At 56.4% G+C, this 23,062-nt stretch overlaps 2 protein-coding genes across 2 annotated transcripts; both read left to right on the plus strand.

Annotated features, from left to right (window-relative positions):
- The first annotated feature begins 912 nt into the window (after positions 1 to 912).
- On the plus strand, positions 913 to 13,867 carry TOMM40 (translocase of outer mitochondrial membrane 40). Its single transcript, XM_030796712.1, has 10 exons — positions 913 to 997; positions 1,093 to 1,372; positions 2,065 to 2,132; positions 2,509 to 2,601; positions 3,452 to 3,553; positions 3,633 to 3,738; positions 10,986 to 11,108; positions 11,244 to 11,320; positions 11,424 to 11,526; positions 13,210 to 13,867. Exons 2-10 carry the CDS (start codon positions 1,099 to 1,101, stop codon positions 13,347 to 13,349), a joined length of 1,086 nt encoding a protein of 361 aa, XP_030652572.1. The 5' UTR covers positions 913 to 997; positions 1,093 to 1,098; the 3' UTR covers positions 13,350 to 13,867.
- A 2,124-nt stretch (positions 13,868 to 15,991) lies between these two features.
- On the plus strand, positions 15,992 to 19,532 carry APOE (apolipoprotein E). Its single transcript, XM_030795717.1, is given in 5 exon segments — positions 15,992 to 16,015; positions 16,017 to 16,050; positions 16,733 to 16,798; positions 17,933 to 18,125; positions 18,672 to 19,532. Coding segments are annotated over 5 exon segments (1,035 nt in total). The 3' UTR covers positions 19,390 to 19,532.
- Positions 19,533 to 23,062: the final 3,530 nt, after the last annotated feature.

A 23,062-nucleotide genomic window follows, 5' to 3' on the forward strand; every position in this document is an offset into this window, starting at 1 on the left:
AGTTCATGGATCCAAAACGATGGCTAATTAGAGAAGGGCCGGAAGAACGACGAAAGTGAGCAGGCAGGCTGGAGCTAAAAGTAGTCTGGGCAATGAAGCTCAAATGAATGGGGCAGAGGCATGATGGGTAATGGAGAGGAATGAATGGGCCAAAGATAGAAGCCGCAGTGACGCAAGGAACAAGAGGCATGATGGGTAACGAAAGGGGTGGGTCTAAGGCAACTGTTTCGCTAAGAGGTGATGAGGGCATTGTGGGTAACGAGGCGCAGCGCAGGGTTCGCAGAACAGATTAGAATTCTCCCGAGGCACTCTGGGAAGGGCCAGCACTTCCGGTTTTAGGTCGGCTACTCCGAACCAGAGGTGGGGTGGGGGCCCGGCTGCCGCAGTGCCTGGTGGGACGCGAGACCTGACCTTGCTGCCTAGCCGCCTCTGCCGCGCAACCCACCTTTACCTGTCCTTCGACCCTGGAACGTTAGCCAATGAGAGTACCAAGCTGATACGCCACCAAGGTCGGCCCCGTACACGCTGGAGCCAATCAAAATGCTGCAAGGGTCAAAGCTGACCAATTATCACAGCAACCTCGCCGCGGGGCGGAATCAAAAGAGGGCCTCCTCCAGGAGAGAGGCGGGGCGAAGCCTCAGCGGGCGTGGCAAAATGCGCAGCACAGGCCAATGGTGGGCTAGCACCGGAACCCGCGGCGACGTGAGCCAATAGGCGTAGGCGCTGCGAACCAATGGGAAGGGCGGGAGGGGCACCGTGACCACCCTGCCAGTGAGAACGAATACAAAAGGACATTTCAGGGAAAGTGGGCGGGACTTTATACACAAGTCCAATGGGAAGACCGAGTCTTGATGCTGGTGGGCGGGCCTCAGGGCACACTAAACCAATGGACTAGGTGGGGCGGGGCGACGGTGGTGGCGGCGGCGGCAGCGGGTTCGGTTGCGCGTGGCGCACGGGGTGGGAGCGGAGCCCAGGCCGGGAGCAGGCGCCGCCGCCAGTGAGAACCGGGGACGGATCCGGGTGCGGATTTGCTGGGGCTGAGTCGGGGGCGCGCGGGCCCTGACCTCTGCCCTCTGACCTCTCCCCTCGCAGGCGACCATGGGGAACGTGTTGGCCGCCAGCTCGCCGCCCGCAGGGCCGCCACCGCCGCCTGCGCCGGCCCTCGTGGGGCTGCCGCCACCTCCGCCCTCGCCGCCGGGCTTCACGCTGCCGCCGCTGGGAGGCAGCCTGGGCGCCGGCACCAGTACGAGTCGAGGTTCGGAACGGACCCCCGGGGCTGCAACCGCCAGTGCCTCAGGGGCCGCCGAGGATGGGGCCTGCGGCTGCCTGCCCAACCCGGGCACATTCGAGGAGTGCCACCGGAAGTGCAAGGGTGAGGGGCGAGGGGCCCCGGCGGGGCTGCGATGGCCTGGATCTCGGGGGAAGGGGGAGGACACTGGGGACTTTGGGATTTGGCGCGCACCATTGGAGTTATTTAACAGCACTAGGAGGTGACGTTGGGATCGAATGGTGGAACGTTGGACTTGGGGCTTAGAATGATGGAATCAAATGGTGGAAACGGGATGGAATGTCATAGCAGTAGAGAAAAGCCTTAGGGACCTCAGGAGCCCCGGGATCAGCCAAGCCAGACTTCTCTTGTGATCGGGAAGGCAACTGAGGCCCAAGGTCACGGTGTCAGCAAGGTTCCGTGGGAGTGGGACCCAAAGCCTCCGGATCCCAGCCTGGAGCAATTAGAGTAGTAATAGTGGCGGAGATTTATGGAGTTCTGTTCTGGTGTTCATTATATGTTAACTCATTAGATCGTCGGGACAATTCTGTGTGGTGAGGGTCCCATCTTACAGATGATGAGTTTGACCTTAAAGTTGCTCAGCTTGGTGGCAGTGAGATTTGAGCAAGCAAAGGCCCTGGCCCTGTCTAACTAGGCTGTACTGCCTCTTTACAGGTGGAATCCTTTGTGAGATGTTCTGCTGTGGGTCTCTGGAGAGAGCTGGGGGTGGTAGGGAAGGAAGAGATGAGAGTTGGTGTGGGGTTGGGCTGGAGTGTGACAGCGTTTTTCTTTTCCAGAGCTGTTTCCCATTCAGATGGAGGGTGTCAAGCTCACAGTCAACAAAGGGTTGAGTAACCATTTCCAGGTGAGCCTTCCTGGTGTCCTTACCCACCAGAAATCGTCCCCGCTATCCCCCTCCCTGCATCCGCACACTTGGCCCTCTTACTCCTCCCTCAAGAGCTGGGCTCCCTGATACTTGAAAAGACTCAGAGATACAGTGCCAGACTGACTACTCAGTTTGGGGACCTAGAATCCAGAGGTACTGTCTCCCCATAGCAGCTAGGCTGGAGTGAAGGAACAGGTATGTGGGCCTACAGGCAGCACCTCCTTTCTCTGAGTCTCTTAGTCAGGCCATGCCTCCCAGTCTTCATCCCCTGCCCAGCCCAGAGACCTTGTCCTTGCCCTCATCAGTGGGCAAGCCTATCTGTCCAGTATCCTCACAGCCCTCGCTGTCCTTCCAGGTGAACCACACAGTAGCCCTCAGCACAATCGGGGAGTCCAACTACCACTTCGGGGTCACGTATGTGGGGACAAAGCAGCTGAGTCCCACAGAGGTGAGCTTCCTTTTTCATCCATTCATTGTATCTTTCTAATAACAAATTTGTAGCCAAATGTCAAGCTGAGACGGCCTCATCAGGAAAAGGTCACAGCTACCGAGAGCTTGGAGATGGGGACTGCATCTCTCCTAGGTGCATTGGAACACGAGTAATTCCTTCATCCAGCAAACATCCGCCAAACCCCTGCTCTCTGCCTGGCCCCATGATGAGCAGTGCTGGGGATGTGACCACAGCCGCCCCATCACCAGACAGCGATGACCCGGGGTGGAAAGGGCTGGGCTGTAGATCATGCAGAACTTTGAATGCCAAACTAGGCTTTGGACTTCTCTAGGGGGTTGTGGAGAGTCATGGCATAGTTTGGTCAAGGGAAAGACGTGGTCCACAGGTTCCTGCTGTAGAAATCTCTGGGGCGCCTCTGGGGTGTCCATGTGGGGGCTAGTTATTAGGAAGGGCAAAACTGGAGGCCCAGACAGGGTTGGGGGGACTGAATGAGGTCTCTGCTTCTATCATTTCCCCTCAGCAAATGTGTTTATTCTGCAAACCTTCATTGCACACCATATTCTGTGCCCATCCCTGTGCTGGCACACATGACTGAAACAGCATGGGACTCACCAGTGGGGCAGGGAACAGACCTGTTCCCAGAAAGTAACAAGCCAGGATGGGCAAGGCTGATATGGGGGAACCCAAAGGTGAGGGAGCCTAACTCAGCCTAGGTGGTCAGAGAGGACTTCATGGAGGAGGGGACCCCCATCCGAGGCTTTCTGACCCTAGGCTTCTCACCCCGGCCCATCTCACATACTTCCACAGTGCGCGACCTCTGACCCCTGCCATTCTCTCTGCCTCACAGGCGTTCCCTGTACTGGTGGGTGACATGGACAACAGCGGCAGTCTCAACGCTCAGGTCATTCACCAGCTGGGCCCTGGTCTCAGGTCCAAGATGGCCATCCAGGTGAGTGGGGCTCGGAGGCTGCTGCTCCCCTCGGCCACCGTGAGCGAGGAGCCGCCTTCACACCCCCTCCTCTCCACAGACCCAGCAGTCGAAGTTTGTGAACTGGCAGGTGGACGGGGAGTATCGGGGTTCTGACTTCACAGCAGCCGTCACCCTGGGGAACCCAGACGTCCTGGTGGGTTCAGGTAAGAGGCGGAGGGCTTGGAGGGTGGTCACAAAACTGCAGTTCTGGCTTTGCCAGCAAATCCACCCCTTTTGTGAACCTCCTTTTCTGCCACTGGAGAAGTGATTGAGCAGGAGTGATTTTGAAACATCAGGCAACATACTACAGCGGGTGAGACGGTCACCCACTGACCATGAGTGGGTGAGTCAGCGCAGTCTTTTTTTTTGAGATGGAGTCTTGCTTTGTTACCCAGGTTGGAGTGCAGTGGCGTGATCTTGGCTCGCTGCAACCTCCATCTCCTGGGTTCCTGCAGTTCTCCTGCCTCAGCCTCCCGAGTAGCTGGGATTACAGGCATACGCCGCCACGCCTGGCTAATTTTTGTATTTTTAGTAGAGACAGGGTTTCACCATACTGGTCAGGCTGGTCTTGAACTCCTGACCTCAAGGGATCCACCCACCTCAGCCTCCCAAAGTGCTGGGATTACAGCGTGAGCCACCAAGCCCAGCCAGTCAGCACAGTCTTAACTGAGATTTTCTTTTGTATTAAAGAAATTTTTAAGATGGGGTCTTGCTGTATCGGCCAGGCTGGTCTTGGAATTCCTGGCTTCAAGCAGTCCTTCCACCTTGACCTCCCAAAGTGCTGGGGTTACAGGTGTGAGCCACCTAGCCTGGCCAGGGAAAGAGCTTTTCAACCTGCAGGTAGCGCAATCGGGACTCGTGAAAGGAACCTGAGGGAGGATGGTCACCTGATTGCATAATGCTTTGCAGAGCGTTGGCCTCCGCTCTGAGTGAGTCTGAGGCTTTCGGAAACCAAGGCATAGCTTCTCACAAGACCCTGCAGCTGGCATAGAGAGCAGACTCCAAAGGGTACCACTGGGAGAGAGTGGACGGGGAGAGGAGGTTGGATTCTGGATGTTGTTTGAAGGCAGAGCTGCCAGGATTTGTTGAGAGACTGGATGGAGGCAATGACTCCATAGTTTTTGGCTGGAACTGGAAGGATGGAGTTTCTGATTGCCAGCTTTGTGTCTTTGTGCAGCCATCCTCTGTGTCGTGGAGAACAGGCTCTTGGGCGCTGAGTCCTGAGTGAATGACTCGTCCAGGCGGGGAGGGGAGCTAGGGTTGGCCTCGGACCCCTGGGATTGCCTAGGGAGAGTCACCACTTCTCCCTGCAGGAGCCCAGGGAGACTCAGAAGTGTTGACTTTTGAGCTGCCAGAGAAGGAGAAGGGGCTACCCCGGCTGGGGGACAGGAGCAAGAAGATTCCAGGCAGGGAGAAGTAGGAACAGGGGTGAGGGAAGGGAAGGGCCATGGCAGAAAACCCAGGAGACAGGGAAGCTGGAGGTGCAGCAGGTGCAGAGAGGCCTCCTAGGTGAGGCTGATCTGTAGGGGCCCCATGAGGAAGAAACCTTTCCTGTCCCCAATTCACCTGGTGAATCACCCCATCTTCTCATACACTACAGTTGAGCCACATGAGCCTCTTTTTTTTTTTTTTTTGAGACGGAGTCTTGCTCTATTGCCCAGGCTGGAGTGCAGTGTTGCAATCTCGGCTCACTGCACCTCTGCCTCCCTGGTTCAAATGATTCTCCTGCCTCAGGCTCCCTAGTAGCTGGGACTACAGGCACGCGCCACCATACCTGACTAATTTTTGTATTTTTAGTAGAGACAGGTTTTCGCCATGTCGGCCAGACTGATCTCGAACTCCTTACCTCAAGCGATCCACCTGCCCTGGTCTCCCAAAGTGCTGGGATTACAGGCATGAGCCACCGCGCCCGGCCGACCATGCAAGCTTTTCTGACGGTTCCTGAAACCACCGAGTTGGTTCTGCCCCAGGACCGATGCACACTCTGTCCCTGCTGCATGGAATTCTTCCCTCTGGTCGTGACATGGCTGGGAAGGCTTGCATGCACATGTCGCCCTCTGAGCAGGCCTGCGGTGGCGAACCCAGTAGGCATCCTTGCACCGCATCACCTCTTCCCGGCCCCTAGTCCTGGTCGCACTTCCTTCTGAAACAGTCTTGCTCATTGTCTCCAGGCCCCCACATAACAGTGTTAGCTGTTGGGGGTCCTGGACTTGCCTGTCTTCTCTACTGTCTGCCCAATGCCAGGAACGACACTGGGAACAGTGTGGGGGCTCAGGAAATACTGAAGGAAGGAGTGTGCAGGGGTCCTGGAGATCCCGCTTCTACCTTCTTTCCCTAAGCCTGTTGTGTGCGTCCTCTCCCTCGCTCAGGGTGGGCACTGGGGTAGAGCTGGCTGGGAGGAAGGCTGTCTCTGCAGCCCTGCGAGGTAGAGGCCACCATCATCCCCATCTCGCAAGGCCAAGAGGAGGTTCTCCACTAAGGGCACATGGCCAGCAGGACTCCAATGTCCCTGCTCTTCATGGCGCCAGCAACCCCGTTCCCTGTGCCGCCTCGCTAGCCTGGTCCTTTCGTGCTCCCCAGCACTGGCCTCCTGGAGCCCAGGGCCATCGGTGACGCTTTGGTCTCCAGTTCTTTCCAGTGCCCCTTCCTTCCCCGAGACACCAGTGAGAACAGGGCCTGCCTTGTGCCAGGTCAGGGCTGAGCTCTCGAGTCTTTTGCCACCAACAGCTCCGACTTGACTCGGCTTCTCCACCTCCAGGCGGCTCTGTGACCTCCGGCAAGTGGTTCCAGCCCTTCTGGGCCTCAGTCTCCTCATCTGTCACTTGGGTACAATAGAAGCAACTACCTCCCAGTGAAGGAGTCCATGAGAGGACCCGACTTCTCGGCCTCAGCACTGGGCCACATGCACAGTCACCACTGGCTCCACGCTAGCATCTCCATGGCACCAAAGCCCGCAGGCACCCCCATTTCACAGATAAGGAAAGCGAGGCCCAGGGGTGAAATCAGTTGCCCAGGGTGACACGGCCAGGAAGCGGAGGAGCTGGGATTTGAATGGAAGTCTCAGGAGCCCGTGAGCCTCCCCAGCTGCCCCCAATAGCGACAGCTCCTTTTCTGCTTCACTCTGAGCACCTCATGCGTGCCTAGCCCTGGGCTGGGACACAGCAGTGACCGAGACAGCCCATTCCTGCCCTCATGGGGGTCCCAGTTCAGGCACAGTGGCTCACACCTGTAATCCCAGCACTTTGGGAGGCTGAGGTGGGTGGATCGCTTGGGGTAGGGAGTTCGAGATCAGCCTGGGCAACATAGCAATACCCTGTCTCTACAAAAAAATTAGAAATTAGGCACATGGTGGTACATGCCTGTAGTCCCAGCTACTGGGGAGGCTGAGCTGGGAGGGCACAAGCCTATAGTCCCAGCTACTTGGGAGCCTGGGAAGGAGAAGTGGTTCTATTCTGAAGCTGGGGCCAAGCCATCCAAGGCCTTGCAGCTGTGCTGAGGAACCCATATCTTCTCAGGGCACAAGGGAGCCATGGCAGGTTCTGGGCAGGGGGTCAATAGGGTCAGGTTTGTGCCTTAACATGATCCCTCTGTCTGCCGTTTGTGAGGTCACTTGAAGTTGGGGCACGAGACTAGAGAGGAGGCTGTGGGTAGAGAAACTGCGGGGGTGGCCCAGGAGATGGGAAGGATGGTTAGAAAGATACTTGAGGGTCTCCTGGCCTCAGTTCCAACAGTTCCTGGAGCTCAGAGGCCGGAGATTCTAAGTCACTCGCTCTAGATGGCTGCTTTTCCCTCTGTGGGCTTCAGTCTCCCCCTTGACTGAATGAGGGGATCACACTGACCAGAGTGGTAATGGTAGCGATTTTTTTTTCTTTTCTTCCCCTGCCCCCCCTCACATACCTCTGCCCTGAGACGCAGTCTCTGTTGCCCAGGCCGGAGTGCAGTGGCAAAGTCTCAGCTCACCTCAACCTCCACCTTCCGGGTTCAAGTGATTCTCCTGTCTCATCCTCCCAAGTAGCTGGGATTACAGGCACGCACCGCCACGCCCGGCTAATTTTTATATTTTTGTGTTGTGGCCCATGCATGTAATCCCAGATACTCAGGAGGCTGAAGCAGGAGAATCGCTTGAACCCGGAAGGCAGAGGTTGCAGTGAGCCAAGATGGCGCCTTTGCACTCCAGCCTGGGCAATAAGAGCAAAACGCCCCATCTCAAAAACAAAACAAAAAAAAAAAAAAAAAAAAGGAGAGATGGGGGTCTCGCCATGTTACCCCAGCTGGTCTCAGACTCCTGGGCTCAAACAACCCTCCTGCCTCCCAAAGTGCTAGGATTACAGGCGTGAGCTGCTGTGCCCCACCCGTGTGATGGTGATTTAACAACCAGTGGGGGGTTCAGGGATTCATTTGCTTCATCTCATCTAGGAAGGAGAGTCACACAGTCGCTTGCCCGAGCCCATGGGGACCGGCTGCAGCCCACTTCTGATCTCAGCCTCCCCAGAAGATGCCACCAGGGCACTGGCCATGAACTCATGGCCTCTCTCACACCCACCAGGCTCATCTTGGGGGGTGCCACCTAACACTCAGCCCCTCTGAGAGCTCCACCCAGCCATGCCTGCAGGTATGAAAGGCCGCTATTCCTGCAGCTCCAGAGAGCTGGCTCCAGGCCAGCTCCATGCTAGCAGGCCAGCCTGCTCCCCCTGTGGGGCCCCAAGTCTGCCCCTCTGGTCATCTTGGTCTGGAAAGCATCTTCGCATCTGCCTTGCTCTGTGCTGTCTCAGCTTCTCTGTGTGCCCTCAGGCTCGTGGCCCCCAACCTCCCTTCCCTTCTCCACGGGTCTTCCTCTCCAGGGCTGCACCCTAGGAGATTGGAGATTGCTCGATCGTGGTGGATTTCTCAACTGTGAATCTTCAGTCCCTCTTCCTCCTTCATTTCTGTCCCTGCAGATGTGTCGTTTCTTTTTTTTTTTTTTTTTTTGTCTTTTTGAGATAGAGTCTTGCACTGTCTCCTAGGCTGGAGTGCAGTGGCACAATCTCAGCTCACTGCAACTTCCACCTCCCGAGTTCAAGCGATTCTCCTGCCTCAGCCTCCTGAGTAGCTGGGACTGCAGATGTGTACCATCACACCCAACTAATGTTTGTATTTTTAGTAGAGACAGGGTTTCACTATGTTGGCCAGGCTGGTCTCGAACCTCCAACCTCAGGCGATCCACCCACCTCAGCCTCCCAGAGTGCTGGAATTAGGTGTGAGCCACCGTGCCCAGCCTTTTTTTTCCTTTTTTCTTTTTTTAATAGAACATTTTTTCTTTTTTTTCTTTTTTTTTAATTTTATTATTATTATACTTTAAGTTTTAGGGTACATGTGCACAACGTGCAGGTTTGTTACATATGTATACATGTGCCATGTTGGTGTGCTGCACCCATTAACTCGTCATTTAGCATTAGGTGTATCTCCTAATGCTATCCCTCCCACCACCCCACAATAGTCCCCGGTGTGTGATGTTCCCCTTCCTGTGTCCATGTGTTCTCATTGTTCAATTCCCACCCTCTTTTTTTCTTTAAAAATTTTTTAGGCCGGGCGCAGTGGCTCACGCTTGTAATCCCAGCACTTTGGGAGGCCGAGGCAGGCGGATCATGAGGTCAGGAGATTGAGACCACGGTGAAACCCCTACTCTACTAAAAATACAAAAAATTAGCCAGGCGTGGTGGCAGGCGCCTGTAGTCCCAGCTACTCAGAGAGGCTGAGGCAGGAGAATGGCGTGAACCTGGGAGGCAGAGCTTGCAGTGAGCCAAGATCACGCCACTACACTCCAGCCTGGGCGACAGAGCAAGACTCCGTCTCAAAAAAAAAAAAAAAAAAATTAAATTTCTTACTTTTTGAGACAGGATCTCTGTTGCCCACGTTGGAGTGCAGTGGCATGATCATAGCTCAGTGTAACCTTGATCTTCCGGGCTCAAGTGATCCTCCTGCCTCAGCCTCCCAAGTAGCTGGGACTACAAGCATGTGCCATCATGCCTGGCTACATTTTTAAATTTATTTATTTGCTGTTTGTTTATTGGGACAGATTCTCACTCTGTCACTCAGGCTGGAGTGCAGTGGCACTATCATGGCTCACCGCAGCCTCCACCTCCTGGGCTCAAGCAGTCCTCCCACGTCCACCCCCTTAGTACCTGGGACTACAGGTGTGCACCACCACACCCAGCTAATTTTTGTATTCGCCATGTTTCCCGGGCTGGTTTCGAATTCCTGGGCTCAGATGAACCCACTTTGGCCTCCCAAACTGCTGGGATTACAACAAGCATGAGCCACTGTGCCTGGCCGTGATTTTTTTTATGATAATCTGTAGTTTGATGAAGTTTTTAAATTTTTTGTAGAGATGGGGTCTCACTGTGTTACCTAGGCTTGTCTGCAACTCCTGACCTCAAGCTGTCCTCTTGCCCCAGCCCTCCAAAGCATTGGGATTACTGGCATGAGCGGCTGCATCTGGCTTTTTTATTTTATTTTATTTATTTTTTTTTTTTGAGACGGGGTCTCACCATGTTGCCCAGGCTGGCTTTGAATGCCTAGGCTCAAGTGATCCTCCCTCCTCAGCCTCCGAAATAGCTGGGATTACAGGCACGTGCCACCACGCCAGGCTTGTTTTCTTTCCCTGTCCCTCCCTCTCTATTTCCCACTCTCTTCCTCCCCAATTCTTCTGCCCCTATAAAATCACATTTGTGGCATGTACCCTGCTAGGCTCGAAAGACACCAAAGTGAATCTGTCTCTATCCTGAGGCTTGAAAAGACAGCCCAGAGGTGGTAGTTCTCTTGTTCAGCAAGCGCTTCCTACGGTGGAGGGACACAGGAACGCAGACTTGGACCTCAGTGCAGCAAGTCCCAGCCACAGCTGAGTGCTCGATTCCTCACAACCCCAAGAGGCAGTTAGGTTCACAGAGATGATGCCAGCGTCCACGGTCACCAGCCAGCCTGTGGCAGGGCTGGGATTCGAACCCAGGCTGTGCATACTTATCCACTCTACCCAGTGGCCTCTCAGCAGCAGAGTGGCTCAGAGCCTGAGTTTGGGAGGTGTGGAGGTTTGGATTCTGCCCCTGACACACTTTGTGAGCATGAGTGAGTGACTTACCCTGTAAGCTTCTATAAGTGGTGGTGGCCTCCTCTGTAAGGGAGTGGATAAATGCTGACCACATGGGCTTGTGTTGACCCGATGAGGTCCTTCAGGTAATGCAGTCATAGCAGGGCCTGGGACGCTGACCTCAGCGGTAGGGAACCCCTGGGTGATGGGTTAGGAGAAAGGAGCCCATGAGGGAGGCCTGATAGCAAGCCCAAGCCTCCAGCAGGGGTGAGCCTAGAGGGCTTCCTGGAGGTGGAGTCTAGCCCGGCACCCAGGGTGGGTGGAAACTGATCGTCATTTTGCCCACAGGAATCCTCGTAGCCCACTACCTCCAGAGCATCACGCCTTGCCTAGCCCTGGGCGGAGAGCTGGTCTACCACCGGCGGCCTGGAGAGGAGGGCACTGTCATGTCTCTAGCTGGGAAATACACATGTGAGCCTGGCGCCTGGGTCTGAGGGAGGACGGGCTGGGGCTCTGGACACTCAAGTCTGAGGGAGGAGGCCTGGGTTCCCAGATGCCCAAATCCCCTTGGTAATGAGCCCCCGCCTCCACCTCGCTCTCTGACAGTGAACAACTGGTTGGCAACGGTAACGTTGGGCCAGGCGGGCATGCACGCAACATACTACCACAAAGCCAGTGACCAGGTGAGTGTGTGCAGGGACTAGCTGGTGCTGCCAGGGGCTGCTGGGCCTGGAAGTCCAGGTGGGGCCACTCGCTAATTCTCATGTGTTGCTCCGGCCCCTCCAGCTGCAGGTGGGTGTGGAGTTTGAGGCCAGCACAAGGATGCAGGACACCAGCGTCTCCTTCGGGTACCAGCTGGACCTGCCCAAGGCCAACCTCCTCTTCAAAGGTAAAGGTCTCGGTTCACCTACGCGGGAAACAGGCAAGAGGTGACTCAACTCTGAGTGGGTGTGTGGGCCTCCACATTACCAGGGAACACTTGTTAAAAAGTAGGTGGGGCCGGGTGCGGTGGCTTATGCCTGTAATCCCAGCAGTTTGGGAGGCCGAAGCGGGCCGAGGTAAGGAGATTGAGACCATCCTGGCTAACACGGTGAAACCCCATCTCTACTAAAAATACAAAAACAAAATTAGCCAGGTGTGGTGGCGGGTACCTATAGTCCCAACTACTGAGGCTGAGGCGGGAAAATGGTGTGAACCCAGGAAGCAGAGCTTGCGGTGAGCCGAGATCGCACCACTGCACTCCAGCCTGGGTGACAGAGTAAGACTCCATCTCCAAAAAAAAAAAAAAAAAAAAGTAGGTGGACAACCCTTTACTATGTTTAATGCTTGGGAAAAAAAAGTAAGTGGAGCGGCCAGGCATGGTGACTCACGCCTGTAATCCCAGCATTTTGGGAGGCCAAGCCAGGTAGAATACTTGAGGCCAGGAGTTGGAGACCAGCCTGGCCAACGTGGTGAAACCCCCTCTCTCCTAAAAGTACAAAAATTAGCTGGGTGTGGTAGCGTGCTGCAACTGTAGTCCCAGCTACTCAGGAGGCTGAGGCACAAGAATCACTTGAACCTGGGAGGCGGAGGTTGCAGTGAGCTGAGATTGCACCACTGCACTCCGGCCTGGGTGACAGAGTGAGACTCCATCTCCAAAAAAAATAAAATGAAATAATAAATGTTAAAAAAAAATCTGGTGGAGCATCTGATGGGTGTTTGGGCCGAGCTGGAGCTTTGCCCATCCCCTTATTTTTCTGCACTTGACCCTCTTATTTTTCTGAGACTGGTCTCCCTCTGTCGCCCAGGCTAGAGTGCAGCAGTGCAACTGCTGCTCACTGCAGCCTCCACCTCCCGGGCTCAAGCAGTCTTCCCACCTCAGCCTCCTGAGTAGCTAGGACCACAGGTGTATGCAACCAGGCCCAGCTGATTTTTTTTTATATATTTGGGAGAGACGGGGTTTCACCATGTTGCCCAGGCTGGTCTCGAACTCCTGGACTCAAGCCTTGGCCTCCCAAAGTGCTGGGATTATAGGTGTGAGCCACCACACCCAGCCAGGGTAGAAGGCACTTTGGAAGCATCCAGCCTGCCCCATTCATCTTACATTCGTGGAAACTGAGGCTTCCAGAGGTTTCAAGGTCACAGCTAAATCCAGAACCTCATCTCAGGCTCACTGGCCGTAGTCCCAATGTCCAGTCTTAAGCCTTCTTGGATATCTGTGGCTCACAGATTTTGGGTATTGAGCCTCCTGCTGAGCATTGCTGGGGACACAGCCGTGACCAGCCCTGTCTTCACGGGACTCAGTGAGAGGAATAGATTCATCCCCAGTGTGAGCAGGACTAGGTTGGGGGAACCCAGGGGTCTGGAGGGCTTTTCAGAGGGCAGGGGTCACTGAGCGGAGAGCAGAGGGAGGAGTGAGCCATTTGCTCCAGCGTGAAGTTGTTGGGGGTGTGATGGGGTTTCAGGGTGGCAGGAGCAGTGTGGTTGGAGGTCTGGAAGCTGTCCACATGTGGCTGGTATCCAAGGTGGCCAGGAACTCTGCATGGATATGGTGGGAAGCTGGCACACCTCTCACCTCAGCTTTTCCCTGCAGGCTCTGTGGATAGCAACTGGATCGTGGGTGCCACGCTGGAGAAGAAGCTCCCGCCCCTGCCCCTGACACTGGCCCTTGGGGCCTTCCTGAATCACCGAAAGAACAAGTTCCAGTGTGGCTTTGGCCTCACCATCGGCTGAGCCCTCCTGGCCCCCACCTTCCACACCTTTCCGATTCCACCTCCACCTCCACCTCCCCCTGCCACAGAGGGGAGACCTGAGCCCCCCTCCCTTCCCTCCCCCCTCGGGGGTCAGGGGGGACATCGGAAAGGAGGGACCCCGCCACCCCAGCAGCTGAGGAGGGGATTCTGGAACCGAATGGCGCTTCGGGATTCTGAGTACCAGAGGCGGCATGCCCAGTGGGCCTGGGGTCCCGGGAGGGATTCTGGAATTGAGGGGCACGCAGGATTCTGAGCACCAGGGGCAGAGGCGGCCAGACAACCTCAGGGAGGAGTGTCCTGGCGTCCCCATCCTCCAAAGGGCCTGGGCCCGCCCTGAGAGGGCAGCGAGAGGAGCTTCCCCATCCCCGGTCAGTCCACCCTGCCCCGTCCACTTTCCCATCTCCTCGGTATAAATCATGTTTATAAGTTATGGAAGAACCGGGACATTTTACAGAAAAAACAAAAAACAACAAAAAATATACGTGGGAAAAAAAACGATGGGAGGCCTCCGTTTTCTCAAGTGTGTCTGGCCTGTTTTGAGCATTTCATCCGGAGTCTGGCCGCCCTGACCTTCCCCCAGCCGTCTGCAGGGGGCGCCAGAGGGCCGGAGCACGGAAAGCAGCGGAGCCTTGACGCTGCCTTGAGTCCGGCTCAGAGGGGCGCGGCGTGGCCTGGGGTCGCCGTCTCCCCATCCGGGACATATGCCCTGCTGAGGGACACCACGGGCCTTCACTTGCCCCCAGCTTGACCTGGCCGGAGTGGCTATAGAGGACTTTGTCCCTGCAAACTGCAGCAGCAGAGATGGGGGCAGGGAGCTGGGAGGGTTCAAGCTACTGGAACAGCTTCAGAACAACTAGGGTGCTAGGAATGGGGAGAAGGCCTGGGAGGAGGGACCTAGGCCAGACTAGACTCCTCATGCAGCCATGGGGGTTGGGTCACCTGTGTCTGAGGACTTGGTGCTGTCTGGATTTTGCCAACCTAGGACTGGGGTCGGCTGACGCCCACCACCACTCCCGAGCCTCCAGGAACTGAAACCGTGTCTGCCTCCAGGATCTGGAGAGGGAGGCTGCTGAGTAGAACCAACCCCAGGTTACCCACAAAAGCCACCCTAGCCACCCCTTGCCAGCCAAAGCGAACAGGCCCGGCCCGGCACTGGGGCTTCCTTCTTAGGACCAGGAGTTCAGCCTCCCCTGACCCGCAGAATCCTCTGATCTGACCCGCTCTGGGAGCCAGGAATGAATCCCAGCCCCTCCCAGTTCTCGCTGTGTGGCTTTGCCATTCATCTTGCTGCTGAACCACGGGTTTCTCCTCTGAAACATCTGGGGTTTATAACGGCTGTTAGGAAAGTGACAGCGTCGGAGCGTTCACTGTGGCCTGTCCGTTGCTAACAGGACCACTGTGTGCCAGGGCTGTCCTCCGTGCTCGATACACATGTTAGCTTGTCACCAAACATATCTGTGCCACTGCTTTCCCAGTCTGATGAGCAAAGGAACTCGATGCTCAGAGAGGACAAGTCATTTGCCCAAGGTCACACAGCTGGCAACTGGCAGAGCCAGGATTCATGCACTGGCAATTTGACTCCAGAATCCTAACCTTAACCCAGAAGCACGGCTTCAAGCCCCTGGAAACCACAATGCCTGTGGCAGCCAGGGGGAGGTGCTGGAATCTCATTTCACACGTGGGGAGCGAGGGCTCCCCTGTGCTCAAGGTCACAACCAAAGAGGAAGCTATGATTAAAACCCAGGTCCCATTCCCAAAGCCTCGACTTTTAGCAGATGCATCACACTGTTCCCACCCTTCCCATCCCACTTCTGTCCAGCCGCCTAGCCCCACTTTCTTTTTTCTTTTTCTTTTTTTTTTTGAGACGGTCTCCCTCTTGCTGAAGCTGGAGTGCAGTGAGCCGAGATCTCAGCTCACTGTAACCTCCGCCTCCCGGGTTCAAGCGATTCTCCTGCCTCAGCCTCCCAAGTAGCTAGGATTACAGGTGCCCGCCACCACACCTGGCTAATTTTTGTATTTTTAGTAGAGATGGGGTTTCACCATGTTGGCCAAGCTGGTCTCAAACTCCTGACCTTAAGTGATTCCCCCACTGTGGCCTCCCAAAGTGCTGGGATTGCAGGCGTGAGCTACCGCGCCCAGCCCCTCCCATCCCACTTCTGTCCAGCCCCCTAGCCCTACTTTCTTTCTGGGATCCAGGAGTCCAGATCCACAGCCCCCTCTCCAGATTGCATTCATCCAGGCACAGGAAAGGACAGGGTCAGGGAAGGAGGACTCTGGGCGGCAGCCTGCACATTCCCCTTCCACGCTTGGCCCCCACAATGGAAGAGGGTGTCTGGATTACTGGCGAGGTGTCCTCCCTGGGGAGTGGCGGGGGGGTGGTCAAAAGGCCTCTATGCCCCACCTCCTCCCTCCCTCTGCCCTGCTGTGCCTGGGGCAGGGGGAGAACAGCCCACCTCGTGACTGGGGGCTGGCCCAGCCCGCCCTATCCCTGGGGGAGGGGGCGGGACAGGGGGAGCCCTATAATTGGACGAGTCTGGGATCCTTGAGTCCTACTCAGCCCCAGCGGAGGTGAAGGACGTCCTTCCCCAAGAGCCGGGGAGAAGCGCAGTCGGGGGCACGGGGATGAGCTCAGGGGCCTCTAGAAAGATGTAGCTGGGACCTCGGGAAGCCCTGGCCTCCAGGTAGTCTCAGGAAAGCTACTCGGGGTCGGGCTTGGGGAGAGGAGGAGCGGGAGTGAGACAAGCAGCAGGGGACTGGACCTGGGAAGGGCTGGGCAGCAGAGACGACACGACCCGCTAGAAGGTGGGGTGGGGAGAGCAGCTGGACTGGGATCTAAGCCATAGCAGGACCCCACGAGTTGTCACTGTCACTTATCGAGCACCTACTGGGTGTCCCCGGTGTCCTCAGATCTCCATAACTGGGGAGCCAGGGGCAGCGACATGGTAGCTAGCCGTCGATTGGAGAACTTTAAAATGAGGACTGAATTAGCTCATAAATGGAAAACGGCGCTTAAATGTGAGGTTGGAGCTTAGAATGTGAAGGGAGAATGAGGAATGCGAGATTGGGACTGAGATGGAACCGGCGGTGGGGAGGGGGTGGGGGGATGGAATTTGAACCCCGGGAGAGGAAGATGGAATTTTCTATGGAGGCCGACCTGGGGATGGGAAAATAAGAGAAGACCAGGAGGGAGTTAAATAGGGAATGGGTCGGGGGCGGCTTGGTAAATGTTTGTGCTGGGATTAGGCTGTTGCAGATAATGGAGCAAGGCTTGGAAGGCTAACCTGGGGTGAGGCTGGGTTGGGGCCGGGCTGGGGGTGGGAGGAGTCCTCACTGGCGGTTGATTGACAGTTTCTCCCTCCCCAGACTGGCCAATCACAGGCAGGAAGATGAAGGTTCTGTGGGCTGCGTTGCTGGTCACATTCCTGGCAGGTATGGGGGCGGGGCTTGCTCGGTTCCCCCGCTCCTCCCCCTCTCATTCTCACCTCAACCTCCTGGCCCCATTCAGGCAGACTCTGGGCCCCCTCTTCTTCTGCTGGTCTGTCTTCCCCTTGAGAGGAAGGCCCAGGTCTGAGGCTTCTGTGCTGCTTCCTGGCTCTGAACAGCGATTTGACGCTCTCTGGGCCTCGGTTTCCCCCATCCTTGAGATAGGAGTTAGAAGTTGTTTTTTTGTTGTTGTTGTTGTTTGTTGTTGTTTTGTTTTTTTGAGATGAAGTCTCGCTCTGTCGCCCAGGCTGGAGTGCAGTGGCGGGATCTCGGCTCACTGCAAGCTCCGCCTCCCAGGTTCAGGCCATTCTCCTGCCTCAGCCTCCCAAGTAGCTGGGACTGCAGGCACATGCCACCACACCGGACTAACTTTTTTGTATTTTTAGTACAGATGGGGTTTCACCATGTTGGCCAGGCTGGTACGGAACTCCTGACCTCAGGTGATCTGCCCGTTTCAATCTCCCAAAGTGCTGGGATTACAGGCGTGAGCCACCGCGCCTGGCTGGGAGTCAGAGGTTTCTAATGCATTGCAGGCAGGTAGTGAATACCAGACATGGGGCAGCTGTGATCTTTATTCTCCATCACCCCACACAGTCCTGCTTGGGGCACACAAGGACACTCAATACATGCTTTTCCGCTGGGCATGGTGGCTCACCCCTGTAATCCCAGCACTTTGGGAGGCCAAGGTAGGAGGATCACTTGAGCCCAGGAGTTCAACACCAGCCTGGGCAACATAGTGAGACCCTGTCTCTACTAAAAATACAAAAATTAGCCAGGCATGGTGCCACACACCTGTGGTCCCAGCTACTCAGGAGGCTGAGGCAGGAGGATCACTTGAGCCCAGAAGGTCAAGGTTGCAGTGAACCATGTTCAGGCCGCTGCACTCCAGCCTGGGTGACAGAGCAAGACCCTGTCTATAAATAAATAACGCTTTTCAAGTGATTAAACCGACTCCCCCCTCACCCTGCCCACCATGGCTCCAAAGAAGCATTTGTGGAGCACCTTCTGTGTGCCCCTAGGTACTAGGTGCCTGGACCGGGTCAGAAGGACCCTGACCCACCTTGAACTTGTTCCACACAGGATGCCAGGCCAAGGTGGAACAAGCGGTGGAGCCAGAGCCGGAACCCGAGCTGCGCCAGCAGGCCGAGTGGCAGAGCGGCCAGCGCTGGGAGCTGGCGCTGGGTCGCTTTTGGGATTACCTGCGCTGGGTGCAGGCACTGTCTGAGCAGGTGCAGGAGGAGCTGCTCAGCTCCCAGGTTACCCAGGAACTGACGTGAGTGTCCCCATCCTGGCCCTTGACCCTCCTAGTGGGCGGCTATATCTCCCCAGGTCCAGGTTTCATTCTGCCCCTGTCACTAAGTCTTGGGGGGCCTGGGTCTCTGCTGGTTCTAGCTTCCTCTTCCCATTTCTGACTCATGGCTTTAGCTCTCTGGAATTCTCTCTGTCAGCTCTGTCTCTCCCTCTTCCCTTCTGACTCAGTCTCTCACACTCGTCCTGGCTCTTTTATATAGAGACAGAGAGATGGGGTCTCACTGTGTTGCCCAGGCTGGTCTTGAACTTCTGGACTCAAGCGATCCTCCCGCCTCGGCCTCCCAAAGTGCTGGGATTAGAGGCATGAGCCACCTTGCCCGGCCTCCTAGCTTCTTCTTCGTCTCTGCCTCTGCTGTCTGCATCTATCTCTGTCTTCTTCTCTCGGCCTCTGCCCCGTTCCTTCTCTCCCTCTTGGGTCTCTCTTGCTCATCCCCATCCCGCCTGCCCCCATCCCAGCCCTTCTCCCCGCCTCCCCCTGTGCCACACCCTCCCACCCTCTTGGCCGCAGGGCGTTGATGGATGAGACCATGAAGGAGTTGAAGGCCTACAGATCGGAACTGGAGGAACAACTGACGCCGGTGGCGGAGGAGACGCGGGCACGGCTGTCCAAGGAGCTGCAGGCGGCGCAGGCCCGGCTGGGCGCGGACATGGAGGACGTGCGCGGCCGCCTGGTGCAGTACCGCGGCGAGGTGCAGGCCATGCTCGGCCAGAGCACCGAGGAGCTGCGGGCGCGCCTCGCCTCCCACCTGCGCAAGCTGCGCAAGCGGCTCCTCCGCGATGCCGATGACCTGCAGAAGCGCCTGGCAGTGTACCAGGCCGGGGCCCGCGAGGGCGCCGAGCGCGGCGTCAGCGCCATCCGCGAGCGCCTGGGGCCCCTGGTGGAGCAGGGCCGCGTGCGGGCCGCCACTGTGGGCTCCCTGGCCGGCCAGCCGCTGCAGGAGCGGGCCCAGGCCTGGGGCGAGCGGCTGCGCGCGCGGATGGAGGAGGTGGGCGGTCGGACCCGCGACCGCCTGGACGAGGTGAAGGAGCAGGTGGCGGAGGTGCGCGCCAAGCTGGAGGAGCAGGCCCAGCAGATACGCCTGCAGGCCGAGGCCTTCCAGGCCCGCCTCAAGAGCTGGTTCGAGCCCCTGGTGGAAGACATGCAGCGCCAGTGGGCCGGGCTGGTGGAGAAGGTGCAGGCTGCTGTGGGCACCAGCGCCGCCCCTGTGCCCAGCGACAATCACTGAACGCCCAAGCCTGCAGCCATGCGACCCCACTCCACCCCGTGCCTCCTGCCTCCGCTCAGCCTGCAGCGGAGACCCTGTCCCCGCCGCAGCCGTCCTCCTGGGGTGGGCCCTAGTTTAATAAATATTCACCAAGTTTCACCGCATCTGCTGGCCTCCCTGTGTGATTTCCTCTAAGCCCCAGCCTCAGTTTCTCTTTCTGCCCACATACTGGCCGCACAATTCTCAGCCCCCTCCTCTCCGTCTGTGTCTGTGTGTATCTTTCTCTCTGCCCTTTTTTTTTTTTTTTTTAGACGGAGTCTGGCTCTGTCACCAAGGCTAGAGTGCAGTGGCGTGATCTTGGCTCACTGCAACCTCTGCCTCTTGGGCTCAAGTGATTCTGCTGCCTCAGTAGCTAGGATTACAGGCTCACGCCACCACACCCGGCTAATTTTTGTATTTTTAGTAGAGACGAGCTTTCACCATGTTGGCCAGGCTGGTCTCAAATTCCTGACCAAGTGATCCACCCGCCAGCCTCCCGAAGTGCTGAGATTACAGGCCTGAGCCACCGTGCCCGGCCTCTGCCCCTCTTCCTTTTTTTTGTGGGGGAACAAGGTCTCACCCTGTCACCCGCCATCACAGCTCACTGCAGCCTCCACCTCCTGGATTCAAGTGAAAAGTGATCCTCCCGCCTCAGCCTTTCCAGTAGCTGAGACTACAGACGCATACCACTAGGATTAATTTGTGGGGTGGTGTGTGTGTGTGTGTGTGTGTGTGTGTGTGTGTGTGGAGATGGGGTCTGGCTTTGTTGCCCAGGCTGATGTGGAACTCCTGGGCTCAAGGGATACTCCCACCTTGGCCTCCTGAGTAGCTGAGACTACTGACTAGCACCACCATACCCGGCTTTTTATTATTATTATTATTATTTGTAGAGACGAGGTCTCACTCTGTTGCCCAGGCTAGTCTCAAACTCCTGGGCTCAAGCGATCCTCCCCCATCGGCCTCCCAAAGTGCTGGGATTCCAGGCACCGTGCCAGGCCTGCCCAACTTAATAATACCTGTTCCTCAGAGTTGCAACTCCAGATGACCTGAGATTGGTGCCTTTATTCTAAGCCCTTTTCATTTTTTTTTTCTGCTGTCATTATTCTCCCCCTTCTCCAGTCTTATCTGATACCTGCCTCCTTCCCACCCACCCCCCACCCCACCGCACCCCTCTGTCTCTCCCTGTTCTCCTTAGGAGACTCTGGCTTCCTGTTTTCCTCCACCTCTATCTTTTATCCCTCCCTCCTACGGTTTCTCTCTCCCCCGCCTGCTTCATCTGGATTTCTTCCTCTGCGGTTCGGTTTGGTTTGAGCTCTCTGCTTCTCCGGTTCCCTCTGAGCTAGCTGTCCCTTCACCCACTGTGAACCGGGTTTCCCTGCCCAACCCTCATTCTCTTTCTTTTTTTTTTTTTGAGACAGAGTCTTGCTCTGTTGCCCAGCCTGGAGTGCAGTGGTGCAATCTTGGTTCACTGCAACCTCCACTTCCCAGATTCAAGCGATTCTCCTGCCTCAGCCTCCAGAGTAGCTGGGATTACAGGCGTGTCCCACCACACCCGACTAATTTTTGTATTTTTGGTAGAGACAAGGCTTCAGCATGTTGGCCAGGCAGGTCTCAAACTCCTGACCTCAAGTGATCTGCCTGCCTCACCCTCCCAAAGTGCTGGGATTACAGGCATGAGCCACCTCACCCAGACCATCTCTTATTCTCCATTCTTTCCTCCAGTTGTGATGTCTACCCCTCATGTTTCCCAACAAGCCTACTGGGTGCTGAGTCCAGACTGGGAAGAGAAGGGAGCGGCTCTTCTGTCAGAGTCTGCACCAGGCCCGTGCTGAGATGAGAGCTGGCGCTCAGAGAGGGGAAGCTTGGATGGAAGCCTAGGAGCCGCCGGCACTCTCCTCCCCTCCCACCCCCTCAGTTCTCAGAGACGGGGAAGAGGGTTCCCACCAACGGGGGACAGGCTGGGACTTGAGCTTGTATCTCCTGGGCCAGCTGCAACATCTGCTTGTCCCTCTGCCCATCTTGGCTCCTGCACGCCCTGAACTCGGTGCTTTCCCTGGCACTGCTCTGATCACCCACGTGGAGGCAGCACCCCTCCCCTGGAGATGACTCACCAGGGCTGAGTGAGGAGGGGAAGGGTCAGTGTGCTCACAGGCAGGGGGCCTGGTCCGCTGGGCCTGCTGCTGATTCACTGTATGTCCAGGGGCTGGAGCAGCACCCTCTCAGGGCCTCAGTTTCCCCAGATGTCAATGAGAGAATCAGCATCAGCCACATCTCCCACCTGAAGAGTCGAACCTTGAGTTCTCACCTTTAAAAATTTTTCTTTTTTTTGAGACAGTGCCTTGCTCAGTCGACCATGCTGGAGCGCAGTAGCACGATCATAGATCACTGCAGCCTCCAACTCAAGCAACCCTCTTGCCTCAACCTCCTGAGTAGCTGGGGCCACAGGCACCCACCACCATGCCTGGCTAATTCTTTCTTTTTTGAGACGGAGTCTCCCTTTGTCGCCCAGGCTGGAGTGCCGTGGCACCATCTCGGCTCACCACAACCTCTGCCTCCCGGGTTCAAGCAATTCTCCTGCCTCAGCCTCCCGAGTAGCTGGAATTGCAGGCACACGCCACCACACCAGGCTAATTTTTGTATTTTTAGTAGAGACGGGGTTTCACCATGTTGGTCAGGTTGGTCTCAAACTCTTGACCTCAGGTGATCCACCCTCCTCGGCCTCCCAAAGCACTGGGGTTACAGGCGTGAGCCACCATGCCTGGCCATATTTTAAAATTTTTTTGTAGAGATGGGGTCTTACTGTGTTGCCCAGGCTGGTCTCAAACTCCTGGGCTCAAGCAGATCCTCCTGCCTCAGCTTCCCAAAGTGATCGGATTACAGGTGTGAGCCACCAAGCCCCACCGACCTATGAAGATGTCTAAGCAGACAGGGTGCCCTATCTCACCACATCCCCAGTCAGATCCAGAGGTGGGACAAGGATAGGAAGGAGGTTCCAGAACAAAGGCTGGCAGGGAGTAGTATGGGACAGGAGCTGACCCAGCAACCATCCAGAGAGACATCTGGGAGCCTGGGAAGGAGGACAAAGAGCCCCTCCCTTTTTTTATGTTTTTGAGACAGAGTCTCACTCTGTCACCCAAGCTGGAGTGCAGTGGCACAATCTTGGCTCACTGCAACCTCCACCTCATGGGTTCAAGCGACTCTCCTGCCTCAGCCTCCTGAGTAGCTGGGCCCACAGGTGCACACCACCATGCCTGGATAATTTTTGAATTTTTGGTAGAGACAGAGTTTCACCATGTTGCCCAGGTGGGTCTCAAACTCCTGACCTCAAGTGCTCCGCCCACCTCGGCCTCCCAAAGTTCTGGGAATACAGGTGTGAGCCACTGCGACCAGCCAGTAGCCCCCATCTTTGCCCCTCGCTGAGTCCTACTGGATGTTCTTGGTTGTGTGACAGTTTCCCCATCTATAAAATAGAAACCGCTATAGCAGAGGGGAGGATGAGGTTGGAAAAGCAGGAACATTGTTATGCTATTCTTGTGGGGTCCGGGAAGCAGACATCTGGGTGGATGTTTGGGGAATGCTGGGCTCAGTTGGGGAAGTAGGGGGGCCCCTGGGGCTGACAGGGGCTGGAAGCTCTGAGCTGGCCAGAGGGATGTTG

Source organism: Nomascus leucogenys, chromosome 17, assembly GCF_006542625.1.
Source record: "Nomascus leucogenys isolate Asia chromosome 17, Asia_NLE_v1, whole genome shotgun sequence".
NCBI lineage: Eukaryota > Metazoa > Chordata > Mammalia > Primates > Hylobatidae > Nomascus > Nomascus leucogenys.